Source organism: Symsagittifera roscoffensis, chromosome 5 (genome assembly GCF_963678635.1).
Source record: "Symsagittifera roscoffensis chromosome 5, txSymRosc1.1, whole genome shotgun sequence".
NCBI lineage: Eukaryota > Metazoa > Xenacoelomorpha > Acoela > Convolutidae > Symsagittifera > Symsagittifera roscoffensis.
Genome location: NC_087066.1, coordinates 62,253,158 through 62,268,794, shown reverse-complemented (window position 1 = coordinate 62,268,794; position 15,637 = coordinate 62,253,158). Strand labels below are relative to the sequence as shown.

Here is a 15,637-nt window from a genome sequence, read left to right as displayed (position 1 = left end):
GATTATAATCAATTTTGATTTCGATAAGATTTTTTTTTCACAAAAGTTGATTATTCATTGCAAATCTGAAGCGTTTACTCTTTTTTACAGCTTTCTGCAAAACTAGAGCCCGAACGAACATTTTGATTCATGCGTAAACTCCCCTTCCTCCATTCTTTCAGGCGTACGTTTATCCCCTCCCTTGTTGCCAACCCTAAGTTTTCACCCCGCGCATACACATATCCCCCAGCATGCCACCTTCGAAGCCTCACCCCCCCCCATCTGTGGTACGGCACAGCGTACCGTGTTTAGCTGTAGCTGTAATACGTCTAGCTTTGTTGATTTAAATGTACGTGTCACTATCGGGACATGTATTCCGTGATTGACACTTGAGTGAGAGAATTATGTTAACTCTGCCTGATGCATTTTGAAAGATAACAGCATAGATTGTCGATTTGTATTTTATCTATTGGAAGTTAATTCTAGTCTTTTAACAATTCTTATTCCTAGTTATACAATTAGCATAGATAAATTCAGACATATCATTTGGCGCAGCCAGCAATTATGAATCATGTTGAGAAGTCCAATCTACTGGAAGTTCCCGTTTACTGGCCAACACCAACATATCACCCATCTTAACCTTGGGAAACCTGGAATGAACAAATTTTTCTTGCCATCCCTTTGAGGGAGCATTGCGACCCAAATGTCCTCTCACAACCACCAGGTGAGGTTTTCGACGACCCTCTTCTAAAATCAGAAAGCCCAGGCGAATCCGAATCAACCACGGATATGGAAAATCAGGAAAAGAGAAACCAAGTTGAATTACGGAAAACAAACGAACAAAACGCCAATATCTTAAAGCCGATACCTTCAGAACAATTTTTATTTGCTTACTGAATAACTTAGAGCCGATACCTTTGGAACAGTTTTCATTTTTATAAGCGATTAGCCATGCATTTTTTCAAAAAAATAAAAGATCTAAAACGTCGACAAAATGACAAAGGTTAAGCTTAAAAGAACTGATTGGAAAAACTTAAGCTTGAAGGTCAAAATATTTTCAACAGTTTATGTTGTACCTATTTATTATTACCATACAAAATTGCAATTTTCAATCATTTACCGGCAGCTTCAAACTGGGATTTTTTTCCAATAAAACTTTGCATTGCCCAAGGATCTTCACGCAGTTTGAAGCTGACCAAAAATTACTCTGGATGCAAAAAGAAAAAACTTTTCTGCTTCGTCCATTCTCGAAATAATTTTTGAGCTCTTTTACGCAAATGATCATTTGCTGCACATCTGAAACATCCTTTTTGTCTGTTTCCTCTTCCTTGTCCTCTTTGTCCATTGTGATATTTTTAGTGAATACTTCTTCCTAGACTGCTGTATCCTCAGTTATATCGGTCACTGTTTGGTTCATATTAAAGGTTGATTAATTGTTTTTGATGACTGTTAACCATTTCCTTAGTTTTTCATATATATTGAGTCTACGTGATGTTTTTAGGTAGTCACTCTTCTTCAAGTAGAGATATTAGTTGCCTCGAGAATCAATAATTGGAACATTAACTATTAGCATACTATATTTCAAATTATAAACTTATCCAGCCTTAGTGATAGTTCAATTTCAAAAACGTTTTTATGATAAAACTTTTTGGTTAAGTTTGAGATATTTGAGAAATCTAAAAAACTTTTTCGCAATTAGAAGTTGTGCGTTTTTTTGGCCATCTCCACGATCGAGCCACGATCTGTAGTTACTAGAGCATTTTGAAAGTTTTTCTAGAAAAAAATGAACTAAAAAACACCAAGACGTATATTAGAGTCTTCACTGCGTTTAATAACACTTATTTGGCATTGGAGCACGTGCCAAACTGAAATAAGGTTGTAAATCACTTTTTTTCCCATCATTTAGCGAAGCGTTTTTTCTTAGTCTCACACCTCTTTTAAGTTTAGGAATGTAAAAAAATCGAAATTTAATTTTCGTTCTTTAATTTTCGAATAATTATATTCATGGCCAGAACTAATTGTTTTATTGATTTAACCTTGAGATAAATATCATGGCTTTTTGACATCAGTTTTAATAACAAAATTATCTGGCTTTTAAAAAAGCTTTGGTGGTTCCAATCTCTGTGTTCGTTATTAGTACCTTGTAAACGTTAAAGATTTGACTATATTAAGAAACAAGGAAAATGTTTCAGCCTACCACCCATATTTTGCTGTTAATGTTCCGACATTCGAAGAAAGTGAGGGAACCTTTTTCCATATTTGCTAACACTGCGCTTCTTGACTTATGATATACAGAAATCCAGGCGATCTACGAAGAGAATTTTCAGAAGACAATAAATATTTTCATTTGTACTGGAATGCAAATTATTCGAATGTTTAGCGATAATAGTTGAAAAGCTCCATGCATTGATTTCGAAATTACATTATGTAAAAACACAATAACATTTAATTTTTGTAGCCCAATGCAGTATAGATCTCAAAAAAAAAACATTTTCCAATACCGATAATCAAATAATTTACATAAAATGTAGCTGTAATTTAATTTACCCATAAAATGGAATTATCTGGTAATGTAATGACCCGATTGAAATGAGCCAGGTTAATAATTGCCTAATCATTGCTGTAAAGTTAAGTAAGTGAAATTGCTGCAAATTTATTTTGTAGAAAAAGAGAGTTTTCAAATTTAAGTTGTCGTTTTTTTTTTCATTCAACGAAGATTCTGAGTTGAGAGCCCAAGTCTGAGATCTTTTCTTTTCACTCGTTTGTTCGTCTATTCGTCTGTCAACTCTCGCATCATTTCCCTTAGTTCTAACTGGGCCTTCGAAAACGACTCTCGCTCCGTGATGAAGTTCGTCTCTAGCTCGTCAATCTAAAAAACCCACCCTATTCTGTCTCAAGAAACTATTAACATTAACACGAATATATCTCACTTATCATAGCGAATCAACTAAACTTGTTCGCAAGAACCTCTGGTGATCATACAATAAATATGAAAAAGATACCATTACTCAAAAAATTACATTCGACTAAAGAAAACTTTATGCCTAATAAAAACGGCTGGTCTTAAAAAATTGCAAGAAAAAGCGCACGGCATTCTAAACTTCCTCGGTAAACCACTGCTCAGATATATTGAATAAATATAATATAAATATCTATTCTTATGAGTGATATAAATAATCTACTGACGTCTTTCTCCAACTTGGACACTTCGAGGGACGCCTGGTCGGCCCTGTTGGTCTCCTCGGTCAACTCCTCCTCCAGACGTCGAATGAGGGTGTCCTTGGACTCCGACTCCACCTCGTGCTTCTCTATCATCTGTCTCAAACTCTTCACACTGTTTCCTAGACTCCCTATCTCCTTCTCCAACTTCTTCGCCTTCCTACAATGACCACAAGTGGCTACGAGTTAGAAAGGTAGGAGAAATGAGTTATTATTAAGTAAATATAACTGAAAAGAATTCAATTGACCAGAGAAAAGAGCCCAGATACTCAATGGGCGTGTTAATGGCTCAAAAACTAAGATTCGCACTCGTTTATTTAGGGCCAAAGAACAGCTCCGGACAAAAATGTCCGAATCAAGCGATAAAACTCATGTTCTTTTTTTCTGGATGATGGATCGTTTTATATAGGCACTCGTGAACTAACAGTCGTACATCGTAATACTCAACTAATCATTCGGAATGAACTTATTTTTAAATACACAGCGACCAAAGAACCTTCTTCAAGCGGGTGACGGATTTGATGCGTAACTTTCATCAATTACGAAATTTGTCGCCGATGCTCTTATGACTAATTCGCAGGATTAACTCTCTACGCAATATTAATTATCTTCTTAGGATAAAATTACCATTGCCGGCCGTTGACTACAGAATATGAGTGAGAAGTATTGTTCTACAAATTCGTATTGTACTACGAGTACTATGCACTCACTTTTCAAAGAAGTCCGCCCTCTCCTCTGCCTTCTCCAAATCTGCTTCTAAGGCCACTGTCTTGCGCACTGCCTATGAATATAATTAATCCATTACAATCAATTGATACGACTGATTTCCAATTATCGATTGCAAACATAATTAAAAAAATTAGAGCGATTTCATTATTAGCTATTTTTTGAAGGACAGATACAACAACCAATATCCTCATAAATTTGAGCTGCTCATATGCTGTTGCTTTCCCTTGTGGAGTAAAACTAAGTTTACTCCGGTACAAATATGATAGTTGGTGCCTCCAGATAAAGATGTCTCCCATGGACAATTTTCTCAAAGTCTTCGTAAGCAACCATTTGCTTGGTTTCTTTCAATCTTCTAATGTTTCAAATGACGTGACGCATCTTTCAGACTTGTATCGAAGAGAAACAACGATAAAATTGGATGCCTCGACTGACCTGCTCGTATTTCATGTCTGTCTGTTTGAGAAGCATTGTCGCCTCCTTCATTCTAAACTGTGCGATTTCCTCCTGCATCAAAAGAACAGTATTTAGTTATCAAAATGATCACAAGTTAAAAAAATCTTTTTAAATTTGACATAAATATCTTCTAGATGATAAAAAATTCCCGCCAAAAATGGCTAGATAAAAAGTCGAAATTTGTCTGGAGAAAAAACCACCCCAAGCTTATATTTTCCTTCATTTCCTTCGAAAGTCGGAAAAATAATCATACCCAACTGTAGGCTCTTATTCAGTAGCAGATTTAGGGGAGAGGGGAGCCTGAAAACACCATTTTGCCTGTTTTTCAAAATTTCGCCTGCGGCACAAATTTGCAAAAATAGGGTGTGGTCTTTTCAGTGATTTTAGAGAGCTCGGGAATTCAATTTGTTCGATCTAAAAAAATGTCAGCAAAACTATCCATTTTTTTAAAAATCCGAAACCTAGGAGCTTAAGACTTTAACAAAGAGGCGAAGCTGGGCTTCGCAAACACTTGCGAGAACACGACAACAAAGCAGCCTTTAAAGTGAAAAAAAAAGAATCCTCAAATGAGTTAAACTTTGATACATAACGGAATCGAACCAGCGACCTCAAAATTTGGAGTCTCACGCCACCCTCTCGGCCACGGACGCTTATCTATCGGCCAACACTAGTCACAAACAAAGCAGCTAGATATTCTAACAAAATGCAGCAAAAGTGGCGCCAAATACTAATTGACACAACGTGGCATGTAATAAATTGGAATATAACAAACTGAAGGCATCCACGCTAACTTTGCATATAAAAAATTCGAAAGCATAAAGCCAAACTATGTATAAAATAAGCATTTAAAAAATATTGCGAGATATATTGAGTTGGAAAATTTCTGAAATCGATTTTTTATGATTCTACTGATATTTAAACAAATAGCTTTCTTCGGTTCATTTGAACAATTAGAACTGCATCAACTGTGTCAACTTAAATATAATCGAATGTCAAAGTACATGCTATCAAATAGCAGTAAAGGTCCCGAAAATAGGCACCAATGTTTGCGACTTAAGTTAGAAAAGATAAGAGTCGTACTATAACACTACCTCAATAAAGTTCGCAAGTGTAAATATTCATACTCTATTCAGAATGGATACACAATACAATTTGAGGAGGGAACATTGCTTACATTGTTGTCCGCTTCTGAGATGCGAACTCTTAACTTCTTCAGTTCTCTGAAACAATGAAAATCCTATTAAAATATCTGAAGCCGTAGTTGAAAATCACCCACCTTTCTTATAATAATATTTCCAATTAATTGAACAACCAATCAGCTCTATTTGAAATCGCAATTAGTTATTCCGCTTGTAATAATTTATTCGCATTGGCTAGTATGGGATTTCATATCTAACCATAAGAAAACGAATTGTGTGTAGCTGAATAAGAACAGCTTGTTTCCATTACATTTACAAACTCAAGCATTCAGACTTAGTTAATCAATCATTTATCTTAAAATAACCCACGGGAGATCGCCATTGGACTAATGATGTCCGTTTTCAGATGAAATTGGAATCCATGAATGTTAAGAAACATGAACTACTCACTGTTCCTGTTCGTCCGTCTGCTTCTCGTAGTCCTGCACTTTGCTGTTCAGTTCAGCTGCTCTCGCCTCCGCCTTGTCCGCCTGTGCCTCTGTCAGCAGCAACTTATTCTGCACTGCCGACGCGTCAGCCTCCGCCGTCTCCGCACGTTCCTTCAAACCATTCACAAACACAATGCCAAATCTTCTCGTATTTGAACACAAAAAGAGACAAAAGAAGTGTATTACTTCACCAATGCCAAGAAATCTTCCGAAAGAAGTGTGTTGCTTCACAAGAAGCTCAATTAATCCAAACTCTTCACTCATAGCGAAAAAGATCAAAATTAACAATGTTTTAGACATATTTTTGTCAATATTAATACTTTTCGTCACAGCCATGACTTTCTTACTCCTATATAAATCCATGCAAAAATATCACTCTAGCAATAAAATTTGACTGTCCGAAGGAACTTTACACCCAGAAATACAGAAACAACTCCAACAAACAATTGGAAATTTACATCTAAATTTCAAAATTTTCCATAAGGGACTCTTTTTGATAAGCCAATCAAACATCTTTTTTTTTGCTATCACATCTCACCAGTCTTTGTTTCCAATTTTAAAAAAATGCCATTTTTAGTCTTTTTTAATTTAAAAAAATGAAAATTTCAGCCATTGAAGGCGCCAATCAGAACACTAAAGAAAAAACTAATTTCGATTTCGCTCAGTAATTTTTAAACGAAAAAAACTCCTCCACAAACGCCAAGTATAAAAAAGGCACTCAGAGGTGATCATTAAAAAAACTTTTGTAGACTCCGTTTACATTAAAACGCTCAAGTCCAAAAAAACTATTCATTGAATTTCTTGACTAATTTTAACTCGAAATTTTTTGAGTCATAGTGTATATTTGACATAATTCTAAGCAAATTTTCTCAAAACTTTCAAATTTTTATGAGACTCAATTTTCCGACAAACAAGCAACCCACCAACCGAAACATCGAATATTCTAAAACACTTGCACGTGGACGAAAAATTTATTGCTCGTTCTACATTATTTCATAATCAAGCATTCAAAGAACGCAAATAATGATAGCAACTCAGAAGGGACAGCGAAAAGCAAAGTTTATTGACGGATGCATGGTCTGAATTTAACTACATTGGATATTCCCTAAAAACTGCCAAAAAAAATTGCCCAAAACTTTTGCCGAAAAACTGTCCAAAACACGTAAGACGTTGCCGCCCTCATTGCGTTTCCTTGCAAAAAATTGAATTTGTTCACTTGGCAATTACTGCTTCTATTAACTGTACCGCTAACCCTAATAACTGCATTGTGAAGATTTTTCAAAACTTATAATAATTTAAGGTTTCTGAAAATTTTTGAAAAATTCACAAAAAACGTCATATCTCGAAAACTACAAGGATTTGAACAGTCATAATTGGAGGCAAGATTTGTAACTCCTTAGAGTACTCCGATAGCACCCAGCTACAAGGTTGGGAAATTCAAATTTGGAGAAATAATTAATTAAAATTTTCTGAAAATTTTTGAAAAAATCACAAAAAACATCATATCTCGAAAACTACAACGATTTGAGCAATCATATTTGGAGGCAAGATTCGCGATCCTTGATAGTACTCTGACAGTACCCAACTTCAGGGTTGGGAATTTCAGATTTAAAAAAAATAATAATAATTTAAGTTTTCTGAAAATTTTTGAAAAAATCACAAAAAACGTCATATCTCGAAAACTACTAAAATTTGAGCAGTCACACTTGGGAGCAAGATTCGCAATCTTTGAGAGTACTTTGACACGACCTAACTACAGGGTTGGGAATTTCAGATTTTTAAAAACTTATAATAATTTAAGGTTTCTGAAAATTTTTGAAAAATTCACAAAAAACGTCATATCTCGAAAACTACAAGGATTTGAACAGTCATATTTGGAGGCAAGATTTCCGATAGTACTCCGATAGCACCCAACTACAGGGTTGCGAACTTCGAGTTTTTTAAATTATTTTGTTATTTGAAATTTCAAATAATTTTTGAAAAAATCTCAAAAATCGTCTTATCTCGTTGCCTAAAATGAAAATGATTCGGGCATTCAAAATTGGAGGCCAAATTCGCAACCCCTAACTCGATATTGGGCTGCTTAATTTAAACTCGGTAAAATAACCACTAAAATCAAATTGGAAAATCGAAAAAAAATCGTAACCATTGCAATATACGATATAGCTTAAACATGCAAAAATAATACGTTGAAGAAGCTTAAACATGGCGAGATAGTGAAGCCCGCATTTAAATATATAATAGATAGATTGGAAAATCGAAAAAAAATTCTTAACCATTGCAATATACGATATAGCTTAAACATGCAAAAATAATACGTTGAAGAAGCTTAAACATGGCGAGATAGTGAAGCCCGCCATTTAAATATATAACCCCTAATTCGATATTGGGCTACTTAATTTAAACTCGGTAAAATAACCACTAACACCAAATTGGAAAATCGAAAAAAAATTCTTAACCATTGCAATATACGATATAGCTTAAACATGCAAAAATAATACGTTGAAGAAGCTTAAACATGGCGAGATAGTGAAGCCCGCATTTAAATATATAATAGATAGATGAGCAGATATTTTAAAATTTATATGGTAAACGTCTCAATTCAATTCAATCTTCCATTTATATAAAGAAAGAAGAGTTGGTGCACGGGTATGTATGTATGTATGTATGTATGTATGTATGTATGTAGGTACGTATTTATGTGTGCATGTATGTATGTATGTATGTATGTTTGTATGTATGTTTGTATGTATGTATGTATGTATGTATGTATGTATATATTTTTGTATGTATGTATGTATATATAGTTGTATGTGTGTAAGTAAGAATGTATGTATGTATGTATGTATGTATGTAGGTAGATACGTATTTATGTGTGCATGTATGTATGTATGTATGTATGTTTGTATGTATGTTTGTTTGTATGTATGTATGTATGTATGTATGTATGTATGTATGTATGTATGTATGTATGTATATATTTTTGTATGTATGTATGTATATATAGTTGTATGTGTGTAAGTAAGAATGTATGTATGTATGTATTTATTTGTGTGTGTTTGTGATCGAACTTCTCCAAGGATAGAATCGCACGACCGTGAAATTTCACGTGTATGAGCGGCGGTGCATATACAAAACAGTTCAATACAAAACAGCCCGAAAAATCATGTAAGGAACAAAAAAACAGTCCGATACAAAAACAGTCTAACTTAAGGTCGCGGGGATAACCAGCTCTAAACTTCGTATAGGGTCCTACCTTCTGTTGGCAAGCTCGCAACACGTAGGCGCGACTACGGCGGTCACTATTTTGTTGTTTATGTTTGTTGAACAAAGGTCAATTCTCGGCTAACCGGCTTGTTAAAACAATTATTTCTTGGGACTGTTTTGTATCGGACTGTTTTTTTGTTCACCTTCATACTTTTCCTGACTGTTTTGTATTGAACTGTTTAGTAAAGACACGATGTGCAGCACACATCAGTTTCGAGTTTTAGTTGCAATTGTAAGAAAACTAACTAAATTCTAATAGCCGCATGCTACACGACACGCATTGAAGAAGGCCGGGGCCGTGAATGTTCCGACTGCACTTTCGAAAATTAACTTCCAAGGTTTGACGAATAAAAAGTTTTTAAAATTAAAACTTCGTCTATTTTCTTGAAAATCTTCCAATTTCCAGAACCAATTCGCAGAACCAATCTTCCAATTTCCGAAACTGGAACGTCGGCTATTTTCTTGAAAATCTTCCAATTTCCGGAACCAAACGATAAATGTTGCGCCTATTAGCGAACTATTTGGATCAACTTGCTTGCCTCAATTATCTTTGCAATGATTTCTTAATTGGATCAATTCATCGCCTGCGCTACGCATTTATACTGCCAAATTGGCAACTTTTAAACACAGTAAATTGCGAAAGACAATCACAGATGAAATATGTCCTTTCGAGCTCAAAGCATCAACATATGCAAAATATTTTTAAATAACATACACTTAAAAGCTGATCGCAACAGGGTTTACCCAAGACATCTCGTAACAGGGCGAAGCCCTGAATGTTCCGACTACCTTTTAAGGTCTATGGAGCAGTAATAACATGAAAAAAAATTAAAATCCGAGATTTTTTGTGAAAATTATCACCCCACACGCCATATAAACTACAAAGGGATATATTTTGCTCATAGTAACAAATCAAATATGGCAAATAAGCTTACTTCAACTAATCGGAGCAATTTCTAAGACGGATTAAAATCTCTGCTTATTCGCGAATTACATCGCGTGTTAATTGTCCCAAATTGGCCATCTTTAAACAGCCAAAACTTTACGAAAAATGATCACAGGTGAAATATCTTTTCAAATTTAAGCTCAAGACAACAATACTTTTTGAATGATATAGAAAAAAAAATCTGTCAAAAATGGTGAAATCTGTCAAATAGTTAAAAAGTCGAAAATTGTCTAAAAAACCACAACGAGAAAGTCGGAACAATAAAATCCTCAGCTTCCAAAAAAATCCTCAGCGAGAATATGTACAAAAATGATAGGAAAGTCGAAAAAGACTGATTACCGCTAATTTAATTACACATCAAAGAAAATAGTAATACTTACTTCGGAATATTTGATTTGTCTTAGTTAAAGGGAAAGAACGCCTTTAAAAGGGCGACAATACCGTAATTTTATGTTCATTTTAGCATGGAGTGGGCCAGAAACTACATAAAATAAACACCTTGTTCTCGTTCGCCAGCTTCTCGAAGTGGTCTGCCTTGTCGTGCCACTCGTCCACTTCGTCAGTGAGACCTCGGATCTTCTTCTTAATCTTCTCAATGTTGGCCGCCATCACAACAACAACAAGCACTCACTCCAAAATATAATAACGAATCGAAGCTAATTAACACTATTTACTCTCACTTCTGACAATAACACTTATCCCAGTAACAGGAATTAATCTGACAAATTAATCCAAACTATCAATATAGGGTTATACCTTTTCTAAACGCTAAACGTATGATTAATCGAAAAGAAAACAGACCACAAAGTCGTAAAGTTCAAAGTAACGAATAAGTTGGTAGAATTAGATCAGTGCAGTTTAACATATAAAAAAAATGCTCAAATCTTCACACTTATTCGTAAATTTGCTTTTTTTAGACGTTCAAATGCTGCAGGCCAGTTTGTCACGTCACACTCTTCAAACTATATTTATCATTTTTTCATGTGATCTTTTCGTCGCTGTTTGTACACAACTCTAATGCAGCAACGGTTATCGTTTGCCGGTTCAAAATAAATGGTATAACAATACAAATCTGACCTGAAAAAATCAAATCACAAAATAAACATCGGTTTTACGACTGCAATTAAAGTCATGGTTTGAAGATCGGAACAATGGAAAGAGCTCTGATACCTCAGCATTCAACTAATAGATTTATTTGTTGTTGTTCGCATCTTTCAGGTTTCAAACTGGAAAATGGAGCGTCAACAGCTTAAACGTGTAAAAGTGAAACGACTTATATTCGTGTAATTCCTCAGCCTGTCTTGGGGGGTCGGTCTTGGGTCATATTTTTAAATCAAAATACGTTTCCTTTTTGGTTTCTGATATTTTTAGTGTTCCGATACGAAAAGCCTTTTCAAAAAATTGTTTTTATAAAAAAAAACTAGAGAGCTTTGTTCTTGCCCCTCTTCTCTCTTCTCCGAGAGACAAAAATCAAACCGCCGGAATGCAAATACCGATTTCATCAACAAAATTTGCTACAGATCTCAGGTAACAGAGCGACGCTAGACATAAAGCGGCCAGGACAAAATTATAATGCACTTTCTGGACTTTTGGCGAAAAGCATTAGACATATTCGACAGTCATAGTTAAAAAGGCAAATTGAAAAACAATTTTTCCAGAACAGAGAGGCAAAGTTGCACTTCGCATACACAAGCAAAAATATGACCGAGAACGCTACTGGGAAAAACTGAACGAGTAAACTTTGACTCTTCAAAATTTCTAAGGTGACGCACGGCAAGTATGACGCATTAGCAATACAAGTCAATTTGAAAAAATTTATATCAAATAACATGCCTCAATTTATAGAGCGGACGCATTTTAGCTAGTATACTAAAAATTTCATTTAAAACATCTGACCCTGCCCAGGTTCTAACCCTCTTATTTCGTTGCTGGTCTCCTTCCCTACATCTACGCTACAGATCCATGATACCTTGAATCTAAAGAGCTAATTGTAACATAATAGTCTGTGTTCATATCCTTAACATTGGCTCTAATTAATAGCTGGTTATTGATCGAAATGAACACATTTTGTCTCAACAATATGTGCCTCGCAATAATATTTGCAACTTAGGTTGGAAAAAAAGAGAGTTCATACTAGAACACAAGCTTTGCTTGTGTAAAAACGACAACAAAAACAAAAAAAATTATGAAATTTTCTTTTCAAATTTTTTGCAGTTTTTATAAATTTAAAAAATTAGATTCCAAAAAGCCACTAAAACATTCAAAGTAAACTAACGTTACCCAAGCAAAACTCAGTTTCTACGTTTTAATTAAAGCTACTGTAGGCTTTAAGCAATTAAAATGAGACTGCTCGCTCGCTTTTTTATTCGCTCGAAATAAGACAAAAATTTCAAACCGGATTTTCTCATCACTGGGACTTTATTTTTTGAAATTTTGAAATATGCTTCGAATCACGACGGCAAGGGCTTTGATATGATACATCACTCAGCCCAGTCTGATCATTATTTGCTGCACCTGCTTTTGCGGGTAAAACAAAAAAAACTAAAACAGACCGGAATACAAAATTTCTCCCCATTTTCAATGGTCGGAACAAAAACAGAATAATTTAGTGCGTATGAAACCCAATGGATTATGCCAACGCTGCTCAAAATTAACTTAAAAAAAACAGAAAACTGTTAAAAGTTACTGAAATACTTTGCAAGCAACCCGACCGAAATTGGGACGAAATTCACAAAACCGACATGAAATTAGGCGAACCCTAAAAAATTTCGGCTTCACCCAGTACCACTGCATCAGTATTACTACACTTTACACCCAATGAAACTAGTCTTACTACAATTCCATGTCATAAAACTGGATTTCAGAAAAAGTCTACTACCCGGTTGCAAAACCCTTTCTTAATAAGTCTAATTGTCTTGAAGGCCTCCAATACAAAAATATCACGGATAAAACAGAAAATTGAACGAAAAAAAAGCAGCGGTTAAAAATAATACAAGGAATCTGACCTAAACTCCTATAATTTGCAAAAAAAAATACTATTGTCTGTTACGTGTTTACAGGGGCAATTTTAGGGGCCACCTTACCGACCCAAAGGTCCACTCTTTGGTGTTATCATATGACATCCATTTTTGGCCGAACAACCCATAAATTCATAAATAACCCATGAATAACCCACCGAATAAATTCTCTTACGGCACCTGTGGCTCTAATATATACTAATTTTTAAGGGGAGCGCGCGCCAAAAAACGCAATTTTTGGACAAAACTTTCCAAAAGTCAATTTCGACTCGTTTTTATAGTGTTTGGTCTTAATAGTGATCTGAAAAATCTCGAGAAATCAATTTGATTGACTCACAGAAGGTCGACACAATTTTCGCACAATTTCAGGTGTAAATCGTATAATGTGTACAATTTGACTTCCAACATACTCAATAAAATATGGGGGATTTTGTCCTAGGGGGATTTGGTCCTATGGGGGATTTGGTCCTATCGGGGATTTAGTCCCGGAGGATTATATCGGATGGGATTTTATCCTGGGGGATTTAGTCCGCGAGCGGCGTTACTGTATCTCGAATTGTATTATAATTTTTTACAAAAAAATGTATATAAATCTTCTAAGGAAATGTCTAAAAAAAATCAAGCCTCCAAAACAAAAAAATCGGATTAAATTGGCCGGACAAACACAAGACTTCACTTGTTCAAGAAAACGTACCACTAGAAAGTCTGAAGTTAAAATCGACTTTCAAAAAAAGAAATCGATCTTTTTTGTGACTTGTAATTATACTGTTCGATAGTGGAGTTTGCCTCCCTTTAAAAAAAACTGAACTTAGAAAAATATAAATTGCGTCTTTTTCATAGAAAAAAAAATCATCACGACCTATTTAAGAGTCATTCTAACATTAAATGAACATAGCAAGACAAAATTATGCCCTGCACATAGCCAGCGGATGCCTATGTTTGTCAGCTGTAGATCATGAGGTGGGGGAAACAATGCATTCTAATAAAACACAATTGTATGTTATTGTCATCGCAATAGGTACTTCAAAAAACGACAACCCATTCATTCATACCACGAACGAGCATTCTAACAAGAAACAGACAACAGCAAAATTAAAATATTCCTCTAAGACCGTTTAACAAAACAATGTATTGAACTAAACTGCACACTTCTTATGCGATCAAAGCCTGTAAAAATCTTGCCCCTAGTCGAGCGCTGATTGGCTCACTACCATTGGGGTCACAGGAAAATAACACCTCGAACAAAAATTGGATAGGAAAGAAAAGTTAGATTGGCGCAAGTAAGAAGCGGTTTTTGCAGTAAACTAAATGATTACAAGTTTCGCTTCAAAGCATCCTCACAGACAAAATCCACATTTGTAAAAACAGGACAGTGACAGTCCATCACATCATGTCTTGCCTCGGACGCTGTCATGAAACCCTTTGTACAGACCCCGAAAAATCCGCATAGATCACGCAAAGGCTGTGAGGGCCTTCACAACAACAACACGTTCATCGCCTTTTAATAATGTCACACTACTTGATAACAAGGTAAACTTCAAACAACGCAAGTGCTGTCTAGCTCAGGGATGCATCTAGAATTTTTTTGAGGTTGGAGAGGGTGTGTTGTCGAAACCTTTGTAGATAATTTCAGGTCGACTAACATTTCTAGGCACTTTTAGGGTTCTGAACAAAAAATTGTGTTTTCAGCGCGCGCTCCCTCTTAAAAATTGGTACACATTGGCACCAACGGATTTACCTTATTATTGGCTTTGTTTTATAGCGTTCATGTTCTCGCTTAAAATGCGAAGAAATATTTCAGTTCAGCATCTCAAAAAAAACACTCATCCAAATTCCAGCAAAATCAAGCGCTCGTGTAAAAAGCGAACAATCATCTCAACTTTTTGAAAGCCCTCCTAAAAATTACCGTAATAAACAGTGGAAACGTCAACTATCTGATGGGGTCATCTACAAAATCTCAGGTTCAAATTTTTGAAAAATGCCAATTTGTTTTAAAGTTCATCTGAAATAGACATTCAGTCTCGTTTTAAAAGTCATCTGAAATAGACATTGATGACAAGTAATTTTAGCGGAACTCAGTCTCCTGCTTGTATTACCTATCACTCATCCATTGTCCCACAAAAAACAGAAATTCTAGAATTTTTAGAATAACATATGGAAACGCTTTCTAATCTTTGATTAAATGTAACAATACATTTTAATTTAATTGGCTAACAATCAACTCGAAAAGTTGATTATATAAATTAGGTAGACAGCATCAAATTCGAAGTTACTTCCAACCTGATTCAGCATTCACTAAATAGCACTTCGCACTAGATAACATAACCTCAGCTAATGCATTCCGCCCACACATTTGGGGTTCAAACTAGTTAAGGATGAAAATTGATAGAAATACCGACA

General features: G+C 35.1%; 1 protein-coding gene across 1 annotated transcript; it reads right to left on the bottom strand.

The window, feature by feature from the left end:
* Window positions 1-2,313: 2,313 nt before the first annotated feature.
* On the bottom strand, window positions 2,314-11,324 carry LOC134845973 (tropomyosin alpha-4 chain-like). The gene is made up of 7 exons (XM_063863121.1): window positions 10,719-11,324; window positions 5,970-6,118; window positions 5,555-5,600; window positions 4,360-4,431; window positions 3,909-3,979; window positions 3,166-3,358; window positions 2,314-2,848 (listed from the first exon to the last, which is right to left on the bottom strand). Exons 1-7 carry the CDS (start codon window positions 10,827-10,829, stop codon window positions 2,750-2,752), a joined length of 741 nt encoding a protein of 246 aa, XP_063719191.1. The 5' UTR covers window positions 10,830-11,324; the 3' UTR covers window positions 2,314-2,749.
* Between the last annotated feature and the right edge of the window lie 4,313 nt (window positions 11,325-15,637).

Excerpts from the sequence above, each read along its gene's own strand:
- LOC134845973 (XM_063863121.1), bottom strand. The coding sequence starts at position 10,829 with ATGGCGGCCAACATTGAGAAGATTAAGAAGAAGATCCGAGGTCTCACT. Across the intron at positions 4,432-5,554 it reads TCTCAGAAGCGGACAACAAT|GAGGAAATCGCACAGTTTAG; the intron begins GTAAGCAATGTT and ends CTTTTGATGCAG. Across the intron at positions 3,980-4,359 it reads CAGACATGAAATACGAGCAG|GCAGTGCGCAAGACAGTGGC; the intron begins GTCAGTCGAGGC and ends TTATATTCATAG.